This window comes from Trichomycterus rosablanca, chromosome 13 (assembly GCF_030014385.1).
Source record: "Trichomycterus rosablanca isolate fTriRos1 chromosome 13, fTriRos1.hap1, whole genome shotgun sequence".
In the NCBI taxonomy this organism is placed as follows: domain Eukaryota; kingdom Metazoa; phylum Chordata; class Actinopteri; order Siluriformes; family Trichomycteridae; genus Trichomycterus; species Trichomycterus rosablanca.
In genome coordinates this window covers 27,274,996-27,291,026 of record NC_086000.1, presented here as the reverse complement: position 1 = coordinate 27,291,026, position 16,031 = coordinate 27,274,996, and the positions used below count along the sequence as shown (strand labels likewise).

At 38.9% G+C, this 16,031-nt stretch overlaps 1 protein-coding gene across 1 annotated transcript in view; it reads right to left on the bottom strand.

The window, feature by feature from the left end:
• The window catches only part of LOC134324860 (latent-transforming growth factor beta-binding protein 2-like), a 218,081-nt gene that overhangs the window by 123,340 nt on the left and 78,710 nt on the right, over positions 1 to 16,031 (bottom strand). Inside the window, exon 4 of the mRNA XM_063006740.1 lies at positions 1,546 to 1,757. Coding sequence (XP_062862810.1) covers positions 1,546 to 1,757 — 212 coding nt within the window. The remainder of the gene's footprint in view (positions 1 to 1,545; positions 1,758 to 16,031) is intronic.

The following is a 16,031-nucleotide window of genomic DNA, read 5'->3' as shown; positions in this document are numbered from 1 at the left end:
CTTACTAGTCCAGTACCTTAACCGCTAGGCTACCACTGCCCTAACCTTGCACAGTGTTTGAAGACCCCACCCACTTAGTCTGGGCATTTTTCCTATCCAGCAGACACGGTAGCCAATTTGTGTCTGCCGCTAGATGACGCCCAGCCGACCGGTAGCAGAGCCGAGATTCGAACTAGGGTGTTCATAATCTCGGCGCTGGTGTGCTAGCGGAATATCCCGCTGCGCCACCTGGGCACATATTTCTTTATTTTTTAGCTGAAGTTTCTAACTGCTTATCAGATTATACTGAAATAATTAACAGAAGAGTGCTGTTTTAAACTGAACTAAGACTGTTGTTTTCCTCAAACTGTAAAACCTGGTTTGTTATTGTTTACTATGCCATTAGATGCATCTTGTGGGAAGTATGAGTGTGCTAGCAGATGCTAGTCTTAGCCTGCAGCTGTCAGCACTCCAGTGAACAGAGCTAGACTGCAGCACTGTGTTGAACTCTGTGGAGTGGAGTCAAGGATCATTTCCTTAGATATATCTCAGTCTGGAAATTATGAATTCCTTAGGCATTCTAAAACTCTCACATGATACTGCAGTACTGGTACTGTCAGAGCAGAAATGTTGGTTTTGAACCCCCTCCATACAATTTTAAATGGTAAAATAATAATAATGGCAGCACAGTGGCTCGGTGAGTAACACTGTTGCCTCACAGCAAGAAGGTCCTGGGTACAATCTCCCCATGTCTGTGTGGGTTTCCACCAAGAGCTCCGGTTTCCTTCCACAGTCCAAGGCCAAGCAAGTGAGGTGAATTGGAGATATGAAATTGTCCATGACTGTGTTTGACATAAAAAAAACTGATGAATCTTGTGTAACCAGCAATTACCTGTCCTGTCATGAATGTACAGTGTGTAAAACATGACGTTAAATTTCTAATATATAAGTAAATAATAATATTAACCTTGTTTTGTGCAGTCACTGTATTTAAAGTATTTTTAAACTATTTTTTAACTATTGAGTGATAATTTGACACGAGTCAATGATGTAAGTGGTGTTCACACAGATTGCATTCCTTAGTATGTCAAAACAGATCCAATTTATTTATGTGGGAGTCCACATACTTTTGGCCAAGTGTGGTAAACTTACTTGAGTAATAGATGATTGTTCATGTGTTTACATTTTCAGCATTTAGCAGACGCTTTTATTTAAAGCAACCTACATTATACAGTCTAAGAAATTAAGGGTTAAAGGCCTTGCTTAAAGGTTCAACAGTGGCAACCTGGCAGTGGTGGGGTTTGAACCAGCAACCTTCTGCTTACCAGTCCTGTACCTTAACCACTAGGCTACAACTGCCCAACTGTTTCATGTGTTTCTGGAAAAAATCAGCACTCCTTAAACTAAGAAAAGCATCCAGTATACACAAACACAAACCCACTTAATAGACAAGACTCCTTAAAGTGTGTGTGTGTGTGTGTGTGTGTGTGTGTGTTGGTGTGAAAACAAATTCAAGCTAGCTGACACTGTGTGGAATACAATATGTAGAGTAAGTAGAATTTTCACCTGTTGGGGCCATGCCATTGCTCTGAGAGGCATGAGTCTGATCATTGGAGTCAGGGGTGTGCTGATAATGTGGGTGCCCATGGCTGTGTCCAGGTCCATTGGGCAGAGCGTTTGAGGTTATTGGTGCGGTAGATGAAGGGTAACGTTTGACGGTTCTGGATGTTCCGGTGTGCTGTGATGTGGTATCAGGAGAACCCCGTTTTACCTGGGTTCTAAAAACACATCAAACAAAAGTTGGGGGTTAGACATGGGTTCACTTCTACACCAATCATACTGCTGAGGAAAATAGGAAAAAATCAAGTTTGGTTTTAAGTTCTAATGCTAAAAGTAAATGTACAAGTACAGGTTTTAATTATTTTTGTAATTAGAGCTACGTCAAATCCCATATAGACTTAAAAAGGACAAGTCTGTCATAGTATGTATTGGGATTATAATGATTTTGCAAATGATTTTTGGTGGCTAAATAATTAAAACAAATACTTTTTGTATTTTTGTTTTTCATTAGTTTATAGTAGGTTGTTTAAATATATGACAAATTCATAAATATATGATAAACATTATTTTAGGTTATGTATATTTAGGTTAATATTTTACCTGAGTAATTTGGGGCAATGGTAGCCTAGTGGTAAAGCTTTGGGCTATCAATCAAATCGATCTTTGTGTCAGCCGCTCAGGTGGCGCAGCAGTAAAAACACACGCTAGCACACCAGAGCTGGGATTTCAAATACATCGTATCGAAACAGCCACATGAACAACGATTGGCCTGTTGTTCATACAGGGGTGGGGTATTAAGCCGGATAGGGACTCCTCGTAACTGATGCACTGCGACCTCTGCTGGCTGATTGATGGCGCCTGGCGGGGAAAAGAGTGTGGACCAGGGTGTCTCTCTGTACACAAGGCTGATTCGTATATATGCGCTTGCCTAGTGTGGGTGACAAAATGCATACGGCTGCTGCCCACGTGTCAGAGGGGGCGTGGGTTAGCTTCGATCTCCTCAAATCAGAGCGGGGGTCGGCATTAGTGGAGAGGAAGCATGATGCAATCGGCAATTGGACGCGCTAAAAAGTCGGGAGAAAAAAATCTATCTTTGTGTCCATATAAATAGGGCTAGTTTGACTACACCTAGTACAGAGTAAAAGGTACTCTTTGCCAGGGTCTGAAAGAAAACCCAAACTAAAACCTTATGCTGAGAGGAAATGTGTTGGATAGTCGGTTGTAATTCAAAAACCACCTAAAACAATGTCTGCCGTGCTGTATGTGCTGAAACACAGGTGCATATAAATTTCCTGCAGCTGCTGCACTAAACTGCATTGTAACTGAGAAGGCAAATGTAAGACCCCTCTGGGAATGTTTTTCAGCTCTCCAGGTCATGGCACAGCTTCTGAATTAAGGTTTTGACTCTGAACATTGATGTAGCTGTTTGTTTTTGAGAGCTGCAGCTTTCTCCGTGAAGTCATTAACACAGATTTGAGATTTTTGTATCAATTCTTTTGATTCATTTGTACTTCCATCAATCCTTTTGGTGTGATTATTGTAGAACCCACATCTTTTGGCAGAGTAACAACAGTACTGAATGAATGTTATTTAGGTGGTGGATGATTCTCAGCACTGCGGTGACAATGACATGGTGGTGGTGTGTTAGTGTGTGTTGTGCTGGTATGAGTGGATCAGACACAGCAGAGCTGCTGGAGTTTTTAAATACCGTGTCCACTCACTGTCCACTCTATTAGACACCCCTACCTAGTTGGTCCACCTTGTAGATGTAAAGTCAGAGTCTTATCCACTCATACCAGCACAACACACACTAGCACACCACCATGTCAGTGTCACTGCAGTGCTAAGAATGATCCACCAACCAAATAATACCTGCTCTGTGGTGGTCCTGACCATTGAAGAACAGGGTGAAAGCAGGCTAAAAAAGCATGTAGAGAAACAGATGGACTACAGTCAGTAATTGTACAACTACAAAGTGCTTCTATATGGTAAGTGGAGCTGATAAAATGGACAGTGTGTGTAGAAACAAGGAGGTGGTTTTAATGTTATAGCTGATCGGAGTATATACTGTACATATACAGATGTACAGAACAACAAAATTCTTTATTCGCATATCCCAGCTAGGTTGGAAGCTGGGGTCAGAGCGCACTGTCAGTCATTGTACAGCACCCCTGGAACAGAGAGAGTTAAGGGCCTTGATCGACAGTGCCAACAGTGGCTTCATGGCAGAGCTGGGATTTAAGCTCTCAACCTTTCAGTCAATAGCCCAAAGTTCTACCCACTAGGCTACCACTGTAATTCTAAAGCTATAATAGTAAATAGTAAGCACATTTAACCCTAGAACGCTAACGCCGGGTTATTTTCACCCACACAATTTTTGTCATGTGATGTTCATTGTGTTGCTGCTGTCTGAGTTGCATGGGACTTTGGGTAGCTTCAGGGCGCTCATTGATGTCATTAATGGTATGGTTGATTCCCTCCTCCCATCTATGGTTTTTTCAAGAGGCATGCGGTCGGGTGATTTTCACCCGACGTTAGTGATAGAGAGTAACATATTTTATGGGTGGAATTTACCCGATGTTAGTGTTTGTGTGTTTAAATCAGGCGCTCTTTGCACTTTTCAAGGGAAACAACATTCAGGCCTGCCACATTCTCTGCCCCATTTCATCCACAGCTGTCATCCTGTAACAGGCGTTTTTACTATGGCATGCTAACAAGTGAGTAACATGTAGCTAATGTTAATTTACATCTGCAATGGTTAGCTACGGAGATTTCTTTTTTCTACTAAAGCTAAGCTTTTAGCTAGCTAGCTACAAGTGAAGTAGCTCACACCCCTTAGTGAGGTGTGCTGACTGCCCCACAGGCTCGGACAGGAAGACACGACAAAGGTGTCATGTCTGCCGTCGACCAGTGTGCCCTCGCCATTACTACCCTGCCTGTACTGACTGCATGTAAGGCATAAGGTAAATTGGAGTTGTCCCAGAACTTGCATATAATCCTTAATTAGTATAATGGCAATGAATAAATATCACTTAATGGTAATTTCCAAGAAAATTCATATAATCAAAAGAATTTAGTAATTTTTCCCCTTCTCAAAAAATGCCATTTTTTGTCTATCTCTACCACAGTTATCAGTGATGCAGGAACACTGTGCCTTTACCAGACAGGGCTCACATGTCCCAGGAATGGGTGGACCAAAGACCAAGTTCCCAGCAGCATTATTTTTTTGTTAGGACATTACCTGTTAAGGATTACCTGATTTTCCAATAATTTTTCTGCTTTTTTATAGGGTAATCCATGGTACCTTTTTTTTATTTTATGTGATGTTGTATGTTGTAAAATTAAAGAAGGGTTCCAAAACTTGTCATACAGTGTTGTACTTTTAAAATAAATTGATGAAAACTATATTTTATCTGGAATTTTATACCGGGTAAAATATACCCAATGTTAGTGATGGTGTTACTAATTTTAACGTTAGTGTTCTAGGTTAATAGTAAGTATAATAGTATAAAAAGTATATTGGGGGAAGGAAAAAAATCACATACATACAAGTAGTTAAAAAGTTGGGTAGTAGTATATACAACCAGTCCAGTGGGAAAGTGTGCAATGCTACATTTTACACATAGAGGTAGTAAATAGGTTGTGCATAGAGGTAGTAATAGAGGATCTGGAAGTAGAGACTTTATTTATTATTATTTATTAAACCACATTCATTCTTCTCTTACCTTTCTAGTTATCAATAGATAAAAGACATAACACATTTACCTCAACGCATTAATACATAAAGTACACAAAACAAGAATTCTCACAGAGAAAGAACATGGAAATATGTACTTCAGATTACATCATGAATTTATTTAATCCACCCTACTGAGCTCATGTCATGATCATTACATACTTTTCACTCATTTAAACAAGAGGAAGCTGTCTGTTATTTCTTTGTGGTTTGCAATTAGGTCACTGCAATCAATATTTTATATGTAAGAGCATGCTGTGTTTAAACGTCGGCTAAACAGCACTGCTCATTATTCTGTACCATATAACAGAGGTTTTGTTCAGTGTGGAGTGCACTGTCTAATTTTACTGAATCCCTTGCAGGTAATAAACATTCTGAAGCTGGAAAATCAACATAGTTAGGTATTAAAAACTATGTGATAATATGGTGCTAATGACTATTCATTATTACATAATTACACAATCTGTCTGTTGAACATAAGCCTGGTGCAAACACAAATTTATTTGTGCAAAAATGGCCAGTCAGGCACACAGCAAGTTGATTTACTAGAAAGTTCAGTTGTAAAATATCACATTTTGCAGGTTTGCTCTCACGTCTATGTGATTTGGGAGCATTTTATTCACATATACACCGATCAGCCATAACATTAAAACCACCTTCTTGTTTCTACACTCACTGTTCATTTTATCAGCTCCACTTACCATATAGAAGCACTTTGTAGTTCTACAATTACTGACTGTAGTCCATCTGTTTCTCTGCATGCTTTGTTAGCCCCCTTTCATGCTGTTCTTCAATGGTCAGGAATCTACCAGATCCACTACAGAGTAGGTATTATTTGGGTGGTGGATCATTCTCAGCACTGCAGTGACACTAACACGGTGGTGGTGTGTTAGTGTGTGTTGTGCTGGTATTAGTGGATAAGACACAGTAATGCTGATGGAGTTTTAAAACACATCACTGTCACTGCTGGACTGAGAATAGTCCACCAACCAAAAATATATCCAGCCAACAGCGCCCCATGAGCAGCGTCCTGTGACCACTGATGAACTCAAACAGAAGCAATAGATGAGCAATCTACCAGGTAGACCAACTAGGTAGGAGTGTCTAATAGAGTGGACAGTGAGTGGACACGGTATTTAAAAACTCCAGCAGCTCTGCTGTGTCTGATCCATTAATACCAGCACAACACACCACCACCATGTCACTGTAACTGCAGTGCTGAGAATGATCCACCACCTAAATTATACCTGCTCTGTGGTGGCCCTGTGGGGGTCCTGACCATTGAAGAACAGGGTGAAAGCAGGCTAAAAAGGTATGTAGAGAAACAGATGGACTACAGTCAGTAATTGTAGAACTACAAAGTGCTTCTATATGGTAAGTGGAGCTGATAAAATGGACAGTGAATATAGAAACAAAGAGGTGGTTTTAATGTAGTCTGGGTCACATTCATTTGTACACATGGTAATCTACCTTTCTAAAAGCTTAAGAACAGTGTCTAAGGTGTAAGAATCCAGGGTATGTAAACTAATCTAGTTTAATGGCAAGTAGGGCGGCATGGTGGCTCGGTGGATAGCACTGTCACCTCACAGCAAGAAGGTTCTGGGTTCAATCTCCAGGTGGGGTGGTCCGAGCACTTTCTGTGTGGAGTCTGCATGTTTGACATTAAACTTGTGAACCAATGAATCTTGTGTAATGAGTAACTACCTGTCCTGACATGAATGTAACCAAAGTGTAAAAACATGGCGTTAAAATCCTAATAAATAAATAATGGCAAGTATTTATTACTGGTATTTTATTTTTGTTTTCTCTAGGATTTTTGCAGAAGTTTTTTTTCTTCAGGATTTTTGCAGAAGTGCTATAGTGTTTGACTACACAAACTAATTTGGGATCCACAGATCGTGCCAAAGATGGTACAGATGAAAAGAAAGCTTGAGTATGGAAGCAATAGATTTGATTGCTTTCTCAGCTTTCGACTGGCTCCACATTAGTTTGTCTGCCTGGGTTAAACACTGGCAGTTCATTTAAATGATGGAGCTTTGCTGTCTGGGGCATGTCTGCAGCCAGCAGTTTAAAACTGCTGACCTTACTGTTCCACCTCTTCATAGCATTTTATTCATTTGGTCTTCGTAAAGATCCAGATCTTCTGCTGACAGTTCACTTTAAAACAAAATCTTATATTGCATTTTTGCTGTAGTGCTGTAATATACACTTTATTTTAAATGTAAATTTACCACACCTAATAAAACAAACAGCACAAGCAAACCCTGTTTCTGGAAAAGTTGGGGAATTTTGTAAAATGCAAGCGAAATAGGTGATTTGTTAATTCTCTTTAATCTTTATTTAGCTGACAAAAGTAAAATAAAATTATTTTCAATGCTTTTACTGATCAAATAAATTGCATTCTGTGAATATAAACAAACGTATGAGGGAACTTCAAAAAGTTTCTGCACTTTTATATTTTGGTGGAAACGGTGAGGGTGGGAGGAGTAGTAATTGGTCGTGTCTGAGAGACTGAGAAAGCTTATAGTCCAGATTTAGCACCATCTAATCCACCTTTTTGGATGCTTAAAGAAGTTTTAAGGGGAAGAAGATTTTCATGTGGTGGTGATGATGTGAAAATGATGATGGTACAACGCTGGGAAAAATGTATCAGAAGGTGACTGTAGAAAAGTGATGTAATTTGTTTTTTAAATGCTTAATAAACAGAGTAAAAAGTCTGGAAACTTTTTGAAGAACACTTGCAATATTTGGTGCCACTAACACTTAAAAACAGTGGGACAGAAGCATGTTAACCCCTGTGTTGCATCACCTTTCATATTAATTACACATTTTAATGGTTTGGAAACTAAGGATACTAATTATTGCAGTATTGCAAGTGAAAAATCTTTCCATTCTTGCTTGATTTAAGACTTCAGCTGCTCAGAAGTCTGTGATCACTGATGTCTGATTCTCCTCTTCATTACACATCATACATTTTCATTTGAAGACTACTGGACTACAGGCAGGTCAGGCAAGCACACACACTCTGTATCTATAAAGTAATCCTGTTATATGATGTACCAAAAAATGTCACCTTGATGGTAGCATGTGTGTGTCTACAATCCCAATATACACCTTTGCGTCAATGGTACCTTCACCCATATGGTGGTCACTGATGCACTTCATATAATAACAAATGTTGGCTTTTGCACCTTGTGCTGATAAAGTTTGAATATTTCTTTTTGTCCTTGGAACAGAAAACTCAAAAGACAATTTTGCCCAAAAGCCAGCTAAAATGTAGACTCATCTTACCACAGCAATTTCTGTAGGTACATTGAAATACGCCTTTGTCCATAGAACTCTGGTTTTCTCCTTAAATAATATAGTTTCTACATTTACATTTTTGGCATTTAGTCTTTATTCAAAATGACTTACAGTACTGTAACAGTATACAATCTAAGCAACTGAGGGTTAAGGGCCTTACTCAAGGGCCCAACAGCAGCAACATAGCAGTGTTGGGGACTGAACTTGGGACCTTCTGATTACTAGTCCAGTGCCTTAAACACTAGGCTACAGCTTGCCTTGTTGCTAGTTGCATTTCTTGATACAGCACTGGACTGTGTTAAGTGACAACGATCAAAAGTCACTTAAAGTACTCGAGAGCCCATGTGGGTATATTTAACACAGTAGCATGATGGTTTCTCTTGCAATGATGTCAGTAGTCACACATTTAACAGTAGTTGTCTAAACACACTAAGATTTCTTCAAATTCCCTGATGTTTTCACAGTTTTTTGTATGGTAGATGGTGATGGATCCACATTACTTTCAATATTACATTGATAAATGTTCTTTATGAATTATTTTATGAAGTTAGTAACAAAGTGGTGAACCATGACCCACCTTTGCTTGTAAAGACTGATCCTCCTTTTAAACCCAATCGTGATTTCCTCACGCTACCAATTCATCTTCTTTCTGAGTTTCAAAATGGTGTAAAGTAAACTAAACTAAACTTTTTACTCTTATTCTGCCCCTGTCCCACTGCTGTTCTGAGCATGTTATAGGCATTTAATTGAGAATTTGTATATATTTGGTCAGCCAAATCATTGAACGTCATTTTTGGACTTTTGTCAGTTAAATAAACTGTCAAAAGAATCAACCAATCACACTTACAATGTTTCAAAATTAAATAAAAACTCCAGTGTCACTGGCAACTTAAACTGCTTCCTACTATTCTAAATACTTAAAATAGTCATACTGTTGGCTTTCTTTTTGTAAATAGAGATGATAGTTTTTATACAAATGTTTGCAGTTTGGCGTGCAGCTACAGTGGTGAAAATCTGTTAACATACTTCAATGTCAGAGGTTTTTTGTTTGCTCTTCCGTCTCCTAACTGACAGTTGGCTGTTTCAGCATGAATTTTTTTAAATACTGTTTTCTACACCAACATCTTTTGATGCTGATGGCTGATTGCCAATTGCGATTGAATTGGGGCTGCCGGTGGTGAAAAATAATGCAACACTTAACTACTCAGTTATTAGACAACCAAGCCTGGTTTAAACCACTGTCAGCTGCCAACTACTCAACATAAGCTGAAAACAGATTTACAAATATGTTTATTAAAAGCCATTGGAAGAATCACTAAATGCTTATTAGTTAGTCTGGTACTTGACGTTGTGTTCATTTAAGCTTGTATGATCTGCTAAATAAATCTGCTTATAATAACGTCCCTGAACTTGCATACACTTTTCATTCATTTTTTTTTTTTGTTAATACATTAAAGTGTGTTTAAGCATATGTTTAACAGACACAAACAGAATTAATAAACTTATCAAGAAACCCAGCTCTATAATTGAGTCCAAACAGGATTCATTTAGCAGGTAGCAGAGTTAAGAATGCTCACAACTCTCACTTAACTCGATAATCACAAATCCTTTACACCCCCTTCATGCCCTGGAGGTGTTTTGACAGAGCACCTTCAGTCATAGACTGATTGCTCCTAGATGCAGGACTGAATGCTACAGGAAGTCTTTCCTAAGAGCGGCAATCAAACTCTTTACTAATTCATAATAATTTATAATAAATACCTACCATTATTGTATGCTATGCATACACCAACGCCTAATGTTTACATGTATAAAGATATTCCTGTGAATCTTTTTAGCTTGTTTTTATACTTTGTTGTATGTATGTAACAATCTGTTTGTCTGATGTGAGCTGTTGTAATGAAGAAATTTCCTGCAAAGGATCAATAAAGTATCTATCTATCTATTTACCAATCCCAAACTCATCCATCAGGCTGCCAGATTAATCACTGCCAGTGATGAAGCTCAGGCTGCCAGATTTATCACTGCCAGTGACCCAAACCTTAGTATATGGATCAGTGAGTAGGACAGGAGTTGCCATACTTATCCAAACAGCCAAAGACACCTGCATGCACCAGCAATTTTGGGTGATCAGACAAGGTGCTCTTTCATTATTTTAGATTACATGCTTAACAGTGTTACACAACTACTGATTGTGGAGACAAACACAATATCTGACTAGCTAAAAAACATGAAACGTCGCCGTCACGAACGGGGCTAAGTGGCGAGACAGAAGGGGCGGACACACAGATGTATGACTGAACAAAGGTTTATTTAATAATGAGAGCTAAACACAAAAGCTAGTAACATAGCTAGTAACGGGAGCTAAACACAAGAGCTAGTAACATAGCTAGTAACAAGAGCTAAACACAAGAGCTAGTAACATAGCTAGTAACAAGAGCTAAACACAAGAGCTAGAAACAGAAGCTAAAAACCTGGAGCTTAGGAACAACCTGGAGCTAGGGACAGAAGCTACACTCTAAACTTTACTAGCACATTAGTAAATTAAACGTAATATAACAAGTCAGTTCAACATGAAAAATTTAATTTGTTACATTTGTTAAAAATTATAAGTTCGGGCAACTTAGACATTATTTTAGACAAACTCAATTTTAACCTTTTTCAACGAATTATTTTGCTTTAGTACAACATCATACCAATTTTGAGTTGAGCCAACTAAAATATCTGAGTTGCTTGAATGTATTATGTTCAAATACTGGGAAGGGGCAGAGGTTTACCCAGAAGGACTTGCGGCAGTGGTATCCAGACCTACCGTGACCGTGCAGCCCTGCATTGGGAACAGTGTGGCTATGCTGAGAAATGTGTTGATACATGCTCGATAATTCGGGATACACAAATCTACAAAGTTGAATCAGTTCATCTGGACACAAGTTTGTTGTAGAGTTTGTTTTTCTCTACGACAAACTTGTCCTGATGAGCTGATTCCACTTTGTTGATATGCTGAGCAATAGGTCAGCATGTGTGTTTGTGATATAAATATATATGTATGAATACGTGTTAGTCCAGAGATTCAATAAAAGAGCTGTTTCTTATCGCCTTCTTCTAATCATATTAGCGGAACCTAATTTATTTGGGTTTGTGGAACAAAACAATTAAATTAAACTTAAGTAGGTTCAGATTAATTTAGTGTGATGGTGTTAAAGATTTTCATGTTGATATTACCTAATTTAGTTAAGTTAGTTTAACAGCGAAAGGCTTGTTGCATTTACTTAAAACATTCTAGTTGAGATTACATAGAAAAATGCATGCAAATTGTTACCATAATTTTTTTAAGTAGATCCAGTATATTATTTTTTAAAGTGTAGAAACCTGGAGCTTAGGAACAACCTGGAGCTAGAAACAGAAGCTAGAAACCTGGAGCTTAGGAACAACCTGGAGCTAGGAACAGAAGCTAGAAACCTGGAGCTTAGGAACAACCTGGAGCTAGGAACAGAAGCTAGAAACCTGGAGCTTAGGAACAACCTTGAGCTAGAAACAGAAGCTAGAAACCTGGAGCTTAGGAACAACCTGGAGCTAGGAACAGAAGCTAGAAACCTGGAGCTTAGGAACAACCTGGAGCTAGGAACAGAAGCTAGAAACCTGGAGCTTAGGAACAACCTGGAGCTAGGAACAGAAGCTAGAAACCTGGAGCTTAGGAACAACCTGGAGCTAGGAACAGAAGCTAGAAACCTGGAGCTTAGGAACAAAAGCTAGAAACCTGGAGCTTAGGAACAACCTGGAGCTAGGAACTGGAGCTAGGAACAGAAGCTAGAAACCTGGAGCTTAGGAACAACCTGGAGCTAGGAACAGAAGCTAGAAGCCTGGAGCTTAGGAACAACCTGGAGCTAGGAACTGAAGCTAGAAGCCTGGAGCTTAGGAACAACCTGGAGAAAGGAACAGAAGCTAGAAACCTGAAGCTTAGGAACAACCTGGAGCTAGAAACCTGGAGCTTAGGAACAACCTGGAGCTAGGAACAGAAATAATACAGAGCCAAAATAGAAGACAAACAAAAGTCAAGCCAACATAGAAGTCCAAAACAAAAGTCCAATAGTTCCCAGAGTCTGTGGAGACGCTGCCTCCTTAAATCAGGAGCAGCTGGAGCTAATTAGTTCAAATGAACCAATTGTGAGAGAGAGTGTGGCAGGAGACAGCGTGTGCTCCCAGTGAGAGAGGGGTGTGGCACATAGGCACACTGGAGCACACAAAGGCTCCAAGTGTGACAGTCTCAGCTTGCCCTGATATTTAGATGAGTTTAAGCTACAAACAGGCAACAGATGAAAATCAGTAAACAAGTCATAATAAGCCACTAGAGCAGCTTCAGTGTGACCTGGTATAAATTTTACAGTTTTTTTTAAGTTTCTGGGACTGTACTGAAGAAAAGTAACTATTCTTTTTAAAATATTTTACTGTTTAACACAATGATGCTTAAAGTTTATTATGTCAGAGCCCATCTACTTCCCAAAACTAGACTGATACACACCAAGTTCTCAACAACTTGTTAAAAATACCAATAAGGACGATTCATTTAATCAAATCAATATTTACACATTTGTTTAAACCATATAATCCATACCATCTATAGGTTTGCACCATTAAACTCTTGCACATGTTGCTTCATAATGTCAAGTTTTTTGCGATGTTACACCACTTCATATCCCTGTAGCTGTAGACAGACTCTTCTTGACATCAGTCTGATCGTGACCTGTACTTACGCTCTCAGTCACTTCATGAATTTTATTTTATTTTGTTGTTTGTCTTTAATAAATAGTTGACATCCTTTAACAATGCAAAAATAAAACATTTATAGACAGCTGTTTATCCACAAGTAACATTCTGGCGATATTAAACTTGTAATGTTATTGTCTAGTACTATCACAGCCCCTCCTTCCTCACTGCTTTGCGAGAGACACCTGGCTAACTCTCACCCTGGCACATGTGCTTGGCCCTGACCAGATGTCTCGCCTCGCAATCTCACATCATTTCCTCACAGAATAAAGTCACCGCTGCCCTGACTATATTTGGATCAAAAGGCCTCCTGTTCTTTGTTTGATGTCATCATCATTACTTCAAGGTTCACCGCACTGATGGAAGGCATCACCTCGGATCCTCGGCTGAACAAATTCGAAAACGATGTAGCTAGGGTCATAGCTACGAAACCGGCTGTGGAGCAGGAAATCTGTTCTGAGCCTGACGAGAACAGGTGCGGCTCATTAAGTCTGAACCTGAAAGCGCAAACAGTGCCTGGAAAAAAGTATTCAACCATCCTAAATACTTTAATATTTAACGCTTCAGATGTTTCAGTATAGTAAAAAATCTCTAACATCAAATAAAAAATGTCAGAAAGTAAACCAATTCAAAAAAGTGAGAATAAAAAGTATTCACACGACCATAATGCCTAGTTCACACTACACAATTTTTGCCCTGATTTTCGCTCGCCAACTGGTCACCGCTAGATGTGGCAGCTCAGGAGCAACTCGGCGTTTCCGCGGTGATCTAAACTCGGCTTTCAATCGCTATGTGTGAACTACTCAACAACTCGATCCGAGCGGGTCGCCAAGCACTCGCCGACTGAAGAGAGATTTCTAGCATGTTGAATATCTGGATCAGTCGGCTGCGACTGGCAATGAGTGTGGTGAGGGGGATAATATAGTATCTATCAGAATACATCGGCACACACACAAGCTTTACAATATTTGTGAATCTATCGTCCACGCCAACCCATAATACCAACACTGCATTACAAAAAAATATTTATTAACCTCCAACTCGCTACAAAACAAAACAATCCCTGCTGGTCGTGTTGCCAAATCCACTCGGATTCATTTATTTTTCTCCTTGATTTTACGCTGCACAAACAACTTTGCTCGCTACTTGTTGATGTGCATTTTTGGACGTGGTATTATTAAACTCCTCGTCACTTCTCGAGTTTGTTTTCAAGACAAAACGTAGTTTGGGAGAACAGAGAAGCTCGCCTGCGATTCCAGTTGGTGATAGATGGTGTAGTGTGAAACCCCCTATCGCAGATCAGTCGTGTAGTGTGAAAGCCACACTGACTTGAAAGACTCCCGATTACAAGAGATCCAGTTGTGTAGTGTGAACTGTACAGCGACCTGATGACTTGGAAAGTCGTGTAGTGTGAACTTGTCATAAGTGTTATATCTTTGAATCAATAACACATCATCTTGCCAATTAAGTTTGTAAGTTTGGTTTGTATAAAAAATTGCTGATCAGCTGTTTTCACAGCCAATCTCTTTCTAAAGAACATAGTAAAAAACTAGACTGGCGTTCACTAGACTTGTGAATGTGACACCAACTGTTGACACCAAGTTTAACTGACTTGCAAATTTCAATGACTGTGACTAAAGGTGATGGTTTCTCATGTAATGATGTCAAAAGTCACACATTCAACAGACTGAGACTTCTACAAATTCCCTGATGTTTTCACAGTATTGTGTATGGTAGATGGTGACAGATCTAAATTATTTTCAATATTGCACTGATAAATGTTCTTTATGAATTATTTTATGAGGTTAGTAACAAAGCGGTGAACCTTTGCTTGTCCTGTGGTGAATCCGCCTTTCAAACCCAATCGTGTTTCCCTCATGTTACCAATTCATCTACCAATTCATCTTCAATTCATTCATTATTGAATTTCAAAATAATGTAAACTAAAAATTGTATAACTTTTCACTCTTATTCTGCCCCTGTCCCACTTTTTCTGAGTGTGTTTGGTCAGCCTAAACATTGAAATTAATTTTTGGACTTTTGTCAGTTAAATAAACTGTCAAAGGAATCGACCAATTACAGATTCTTATTTTTATAGCACTTACAAAGATGTAAATAAAAACTTCACATTTACTGCCAACTTTAATTGCTTCCTACTATTCTAAATACTTAAAATACTCATACTGTTGGCTTTTCTTTTTGTAAATAAAGATGATAGTTTTATACAAATGTTTGCAGTTTGGCGTGCAGCTACAGTGGTGAAAGTCTGTTAACATACTTCAATGTCAGAGGTTTTTTGTTTGCTCTTCCATCTCCTAACTGACAGTTGGCTGTTTCAGCCCGAATTTTTTAAATACCATTTTCTACACCAACGTTACCATCTGCACTAGATATGTCCCACTCAGTCTTTTGATGCTGATGGCTGATTGCCAACTGCAATTGAATTGGGGCTGCTGCTGGTGAAAGAATAACGCAACACTTAACTACTCAGGTATTAGACACCAAGCCTGGTTTAAACTGCTTCACTAAAAAAATGAAAATTCAAAATCACTTTGTTGTTTTTTTGTCTTAAATAGTAGTAAATAGTGGCATTTAACACATGGAGCATGAGCAACTATCAAGGGGGTGAGAAATTATGAAATGTTTAGGATCACGCACTCAGTAAATGCTCAGGCTAGTCATTAAAACA